Below are 7,500 nucleotides of genomic sequence, written 5' to 3' on the forward strand. Positions count from 1 at the left end.
TTAAATATCCATCTTGATGAGGCAGAAAAGACTCACAATTCTCACTCATTTTTTCTAGAATTTGCATTCTCTTCATGTCTGTCAGAGGTACTGGTGGCAAATACCCATCCTCAGGTACCATGACAGAGGATGAAGTGTTGTTCAGTTCTCTGTCAGGGATAAGATCTGCAGACATGTTGGGATGTAAGAGAGCTGGCTCCATCCTTGTGGCGAATCAGCAGGGCTTCAGTTTATTACTAATGCATGACCAGTAGTCAAGTTCTACAATATCCAGCAGGAGACAAGAATTTTATGCTACTTCATACCTGTAAGTAATATAAAATGGGAACATGTAAGTAACAGAATAATTCTCTAGAGATCTACTGGTCCAATGAAATATGCCAGCACTCCAGCAAGGGCCAACCAACATCCATTAGCTACATATCTTACAGCTGGATAAGAGCTTACAGACCTGGCAATTTTCTGTCGAATAAGGAGCACATCTAAGCTCTATTGCCAAAATATACATGGTGGAATTTTGTTTTTCGTTGCTGAAGTAGTAAAAATGCAGGGTTTAACTTCAGTTTGCAAACTTTCCATCAGAGAAAACTTTAAGCTGATTTAAAGCCAATATAAATTTTGAAAGCTGGTGCAGGTTTCTGAAAAACAATGACCTACCCAATCCCTAACTTGATAATACAATTAGCTACTTCAGCCCTAACTTCAAAATAATTATGGCTACAAACATTTGTATTCAAATATGCATTACAAATGGAAATGTTGGAGATCCAGAAGACATAAAAATCAAATAAAATATCTTCTAGCATTAGAATTACATATAAAGTGTATAAAATTTATTTTTTAAAATACACAACTAAAAACTTTTAACACTTATAGTTCATATAATAATTTGCATTTATTTCATTATAGATTATAAGGCACATCAATAAAGTCCATGATCCAATGACTGTATCTTCTGAAAGAAGTCCCTCAATCTTTTGGCTCTAGACTTCAGCAGTCCAGCAAGGACTAACAAATTTTCACCACCTTACTTGGTTCCTTACTTGATAAATAAGTTGCTAAGGAGGTCTGCAAATTCTATGTTTTGTAGGACGTCACACTATGGAGGAATTAGGGGTATGCTGGGGACTGTGTTAACTCTTAAGTTTATTTTCCACTTTTTGCAAGTTTCAATTACTCTGAATAATAGTGTCTTTTTATCCTTATTTGGGTTGAAATTTTCCATGTTTTTAAAGGTCGATTGTTTTATTGGCATGTTATAGTGTTCTTTTTAATCCTTTATCAACTGAATGCATTTTAATTCTTAAATTCTGTATATTATTGGTATTTGGTTTGTCATGGCTAGTACAGGTATTATTGCCATTACTCTGAAGGATCTTGTTGCAATTCTTAGTGCGTTGTTTTGAATTGTTTCTAATTTTTTCAATGACTTGTTTAGCTTCTGCTAATATTTTTTTTTTTTTTTTTCATAGTTTAGTCTATTTTCTGTAATTGGTCTTTTCCTAAGCTTTGTTTTTCTTCTTTATTATTTCATTACAGTCTTGGTTCCACCAGTGTTCATTAGGTTCCTTATGTATTTTTTTATTATCAAAGCTGAATTATTTTCCCCAGTATCTTTTATTAAATTCATTAGTTCCATTATAAATCTATTTTTACATTTGGTTTACTAGGTTCTGATTCATAGTTTGATCATCCTTCATCTGTGAATTTCTATTTTCTTTCCAAGATCTTTAAAGAAACTTGATAGCTTTCATCTCTTATTATTATTGGAAGGTGGTCAATATCTTGGTGTGGGATTGTTACTATAGTTGATTGAATTGATGACCAGGTCTATGGTGGCTTCTCTATTTGTTTTTGGGTTTATTTTTGTCACTTGCCCTTTTGGTGTTTATAATATAATATTGTTTTGATTTATCACTTTAACTATTTTTTCCTTGTTATATTACTTTGGGCTCCAGTTGGGTTGGTGTGCGGTAAAATCTCCTACTATCAATTTTGGTTCTTGTTATTGGTCTACATAATATTGAAATTCTTCTTGGAGATATTAATAAAAAGATTATGTGTTAATGTGATATTTAGCCATTTTTCTCCTTATTATATTTTTACTACTAGTGTCTGTATATACCATGTAACTCTAACTTTCTAAACTGTATGTCCTTCCTTATAACTATTATTATTCTTTCACCAAATTGATTTCCTTGGTCTTTCTTAATTATTTCATAATTATGTATTTTCAAATTATATTTAATCTTTAGCCAAGTTTTGCAGAAAGCGATTTATCCATGGTTTTCTTTATGTATTAGATAATTCAAGTCTATTTTTTTTTTTTGGATTGAATGGGCATCCCATATTATCATTCTATTAATTCATCAAATTCATTACTTGTTTTGAAATTAGGGTAAAAGCATAATTATTCTTAAACTGATTTTCCTGAGTTTTATATTGTTCATCAAATTTGTTATGGCCTTTATAATATTTTTTGTGGTAATCATCCAGCTTAAATTTTCTTCTCTACTTTCATTTACCTTTTGTTTTTGAGTGTGGGTGGTAGGTGTGGGTGAAATGGGTGTGGGTGAAGGGTATGAGTGATAAGAGTGAGTAATGGGTGTGGGTAATGGCCATGTTATTGGTGATTGTTCTGGATTTGTTTGTTTTTGTGTATTTGTGTTATTTTATGGTTTTATTAGTTATTTTTTGTTTGTTCGTGTATTTGCTTTTGGTGCATCTTTTAAGTTTATTGTGTTTCATTGTTGTAGTTGCTTTTTGATATCTGGATTGTTTGGAGTAAAATTGTATTTATTTATTTATTGTGCTTTATTGTGAATTCTACACGAGTCACTGTTTGGTATATGATCTTCATAAAATAAGCAACATGGGTTATTATTACAGTCTTTGAAATTATGGTTAAAACTACTGCATCTACTACATATTTTATTTTTGCAAGTGAGAATCCCATGGCCATATCTGAGGCAATTAAACCATTTGGGCATTGGAAAGGTATACTGCTTGACTTGAAATGAGGTGTGGCCAACAGCCACCCTTTTTGGCAGTGGTCCTTTAAATTTAACTCTTAGGGATCTTGTTGGAATCCATTTTTCCTTGTGTTTTTTCTTTATTACTTATGTTTATTCTAATTATTTCTTGAATGAGAGATTTATGAACTCATGTTCTAATGTTTTCTCTAATCGTTCTTATTTCCAGGTCTGTTTTTACTGGGTATATGGTTCTGTAGGTACAGTCTGTGTTTAGACTACATACTGGTTGCTTAAAATTTATTTCCCACTGTCCAGGTTTTTCATTTCTGTTAGGAGTCTTATTTTTCGAGTATCCTCAATTTCAAGTCTGACTGGCTTCCCAATACCTAATAATCTTAAGGAATCTTCTATGATACATTTCTGAAAATCTGCTTTATTTATCACATTTGTTAATTGAATTGGGCTGTTAAATTCTGAATTAAATGACCCCGATAGCTGTATAAGTATTACATTTCGGCTTGATCTTACTTGTGTGTTGGTTCCATGTTGTTATCCATTCCCGACTCTCTCCTGGACCTGGGGTGATTCTATCGTCCATGCGTTCACTAAACACTTCACTTCAGTTTACGATTACCGGGATAGATGTCTGTTCTCTTCTTCTTCTTCTTCTTCTTCTTTAATAGGGTATGTCTGTTTTCTTCTTCTTCTTCTTCTTTCTTCTTTTATAGGGTTTTAGACTATTGTATAGTCTATATCCCCTGGATCTATGTTCTTTCTTCTTTCTTCTTTCTTTTTCCTTAAATTATTTCTATTAGTCTTGTTTTCTTCAAAAATATTTTGGTGTGTCTTAAAATGTAGCACTTCTTTATTGGAGAGAAATCAGCACCTGTGAGTAATAAATCAATATTAGGATTGTTTATTTTGATTCTTTTTAGAGCTTCCATCAACTCTGTTCTGTAGGAGTGAAATCTTGGACATTGTAGCATGATATGTTCTATGTTTTCTTCCTGATGGTGACACCATCTACATGTTGGATCATTTACTATTTTTACTTTATGTAAATGTTGGTTCAGTCTTGTGTGTGTTGTTTTGAGTCTGGTTATGCAAACGTCAAGTTTTCTGTTTTTTGATCTTGTCCATGGTTGGGGTTCTGTATTTTTTAGAAGGTAATTTTTTGTGTTTAAGATTGAGTTTAATTGTGTTTCCCATTTTTTAAAATATTTTATTCTTATTTGTTTTATCTTTTTTCTTTTGTCCTCATATATGGTTATAGGATTTGTTATAGTGTGTGCTTTTTTTGCAGCTTGATCAGCAATTTCATTACCTCTTATGTTTTTGTGTGATGGTATCCACTGTATTGTTATTGTCTGTTTTTGGTTTGTAAGTGAATATATCATTGCCTGTATTTCAAATATGATGTGTTTATAGTTTTTAGGTTTTAAGTTTGATATTAATTGTAAGGCTGATTTTGAGTCTGAAAATATTACTGATGTTACTAATCTATTGTTCTGTATATAAGTAATTCCTTGTTTTATTGCAAAAAGTTCTGCCTCTATTATTTCTGTTTCATCAGGTAATTTCCATATTGTTGTTATATTTTTGTCTTGGATATATATGGCCGCTGAGGTTGAGTTTGTGCTTAATTTTGAACCATCTGTAAATATTTTTTTATTGTTTAAATATCTTGTGTTTTCCAACTTAAAAAATTGACTCTTTATTATTTGTTCAGGGACATTTTTTGTAAGATCTTCTAAGAAGTTAGTTTCTATATTATTTGTAATATCAAACCATGGTGGAATAGGAGTTATGTTTGGTATTGTTTTTGCTTTTATTGTTATTTGTAATTCTTTGCAAGTTTCTATTACTCTGTGTACTAAGCCTCTCTTGTCTTTTTCAGGGTTATATTTTTCTATATTAGCTGTTACTATTCTTTTCATTTGGTTATTCTCTTGTTTTTCTAATATTTTTATCACCTGCATACACTCCATTTCTTTTTGTTTATATTTAAAGGGCATTTTATTTGTGAGAGTGAATAAGGCTAGTATTGGGGTGGTTTTTAAGCATCCTGTGGCTATTCTTAGAGCATTATTTTGAATAATTTCTAATTTTTTCATTTCTGTGTTATTGGCTGTTCCAAAGATTGAGATACCGTATTCTATTTTGGGTTTTATATAAATATCATAGAATTTTATCATGTTTTCTCTATTAGATCCCCATGTTGTTGAAGATATTTTTTTCATTAAGTTTGTTCTATTTGAGCAATTGATCTTTAGGTTATTCATGTGTTTTTTCCAAGTTAATTTTGGAGCATCAAATTCTAGACCAAGAATTGTGTGGTTAGTAGTGAAGTTAAGTGCTTTGTTATCTATTTGTATCATTGGTATTTCTCTTATTCTGTTTTTTGTAAAACACATTAGTTTGCTTTTTGTTAGATTTATTGTCAATTCCCATTTATTCGCCCATTCTATTATTTGCTTTAACCCTAATTCTAGTTTATTTTTAGCCTCTGCTAGGTTATTATTTATTGCTATAATTGTTATGTCATCTGCATATGTTACTTTTTTTAATTCGTCCGTTAGAGTTAAATCTGTTGTCATTATATTAAACAATAAAGGACTAAGAGGTGAGCCTTGTGGGAGACCCCTTACTATGTTTTCTTCTATTGATTTTTTATTACCTATGACTATTTGGTAGGTTCTATTTTTTAGAAAATTCATGATCCACTTGAGTGGGGCTCCAGTAATTCCTAGTTTAGCTGCTTTTATAATTATTGCCTCATGATTTATAGAATCGAAAGCTTTTTCTAGATCTAGGCATGCTATTAGAGCATATTTTTTTTCTACTAAAGCTTTGTTAATGTTGTATTCTATTATATTTAAAGCATCTATTGTTGAGCTGTTAGGTCTGAATCCTGTAAGATCTTCGTTTAATTTTTTGTTAACTTCTAACCACCAGTTTAGTCTGTTTGTTATAATGCTTTCAAATATTTTTCCTATACACGAAATTCTGCTAATGAATCTATAAGATTTTTTATCTGACGGGTCTTTACCAGGTTTTATTATAGGGTTTACTAGTGATTTCGTTAATTCGTTTGGGTATTCTCCTTTTAGCCAGTTAGTGTTAAGCAATGATACAATTTTTTCTAATATATTTTGTGGACTTTTTTTGAAGAATTCATAGGGAATTTCGTCAGGTCCATAGGCTTTCCCGTTATTTGATTTTTTTATTACTGAAGTTAATTCCTTTAATGTAATATTTGTACTAATTCCTTCTGTGCTTGTTTTTTCTGTCAAATATTTTATCTCTGAATTAGTTAACAATTTTTTTGCTTTTTTGTTAGTTGTTTCTTTAAATTCTTCTTTTAACAAATTGAGTTTTTGCTCTGTGTCCTGAATAGGTTGATTGTTGTCTATTAATGGGTATGTATTAATTTTGTTTTTACCGGCTAATTTTTTTATGAAATTCCAAATCTTTCTGGATGGTGTTTTGAAGTCTAGAGAAGTACAGAATTTTTCCCAGCTATTTTTTTTTTCAGTTTCTATAATGCTTCTTGCTTTGATTTGAAGTTTTTTGAATTCGAGTCTGTTTGTATCATTTGGTTTTTTCCTCCATTTATTGAAGGCTTTATTTCTTTGTTTTATGATTTCTTTACAGTTTTGATTCCACCAAGGTTTGTTTGGTTTGTTATTGTTTACTTTATTATCAAATTTAATATATTTTTTACCAGTGTTTTTTATTAGATCCATTACTTCTTTTAGTGAATTAATTCCCTTGAAGTCATTGTTGACTAAGTCATCTTGATAATTCCTCCATCCCTCTTCACTAAAGCTCCATTTTTTTTCTTTTGTATTTGTTTCGTTTATATAGTTGCTATCTTTTATTATTATTGGCAAATGGTCACTACCTGAATATGTGTTTGTTTTTATTTCTAGATGACTTAGTTCTGGAGAACCTATCACTAAGTCAATTGTAGTACCTTTCCCTGTTTTTGGGTCTATTCTGGTGATTTGTCCCCTGGGCGTTATTAACATCAAATAGTTTTGTGTTATCAAGTTAAACAAGTTTATTCCTGTTCTATTTGCAAACTCTATTTTTGTATGAGGGTTCCATGATGGATGGTGCGCGTTGAAGTCTCCTATTATTAATTTGGGATTATCTAGTTGTTCTATGTAATGTTCTATTTCTTTTTGTTCTATTATGTTGCAAGGATTATAAATCAAAATTAAATTTAGCCATTTGTTCTTGTAGCTAACTTTTATAGCTATTTTTTCTATTTTATTATTGTGTCTTTCATTGAGGTTTATTTTCTTATATTGTATAGTATTATGTATACATATTGCTAGACCTCCTCCCCTTTGTTCTGTTCTATCATTTCTTACTATTGAATAATTATTTAACTTAAAATTGTCATTTTTTGTCAACCATGTTTCGCAGACTGCGAATATTTTTGGGTTCTCTTTGTTTATTAAGAGGTCTATTTCTGTTTTTTTGTTTAAAATGGACCTGGCATTCCAGAGTATTAGTT

General features: G+C 30.6%; 1 protein-coding gene across 3 annotated transcripts in view; it reads right to left on the minus strand.

The window, feature by feature from the left end:
- Window positions 1-7,500, minus strand: part of LOC125043152 — a 25,414-nt gene that overhangs the window by 16,245 nt on the left and 1,669 nt on the right. For 2 of the 3 annotated variants that reach the window (XR_007116395.1, XM_047639127.1), the window contains exon 2: window positions 1-305. This exon is cut by the window's left edge and continues 108 nt beyond it. Coding sequence is in view for 1 of the 3 variants with exons in the window: in XM_047639127.1 (XP_047495083.1) it covers window positions 1-202 (202 nt within the window). In the remaining 2 variants the exon portion in view is untranslated. Of the gene's footprint in view, window positions 306-3,503; window positions 3,862-7,500 lie in introns of those variants that run through there. The other variant, XR_007116396.1, reaches the window with a different exon arrangement.

Source organism: Penaeus chinensis, chromosome 33 (genome assembly GCF_019202785.1).
Source record: "Penaeus chinensis breed Huanghai No. 1 chromosome 33, ASM1920278v2, whole genome shotgun sequence".
NCBI lineage: Eukaryota > Metazoa > Arthropoda > Malacostraca > Decapoda > Penaeidae > Penaeus > Penaeus chinensis.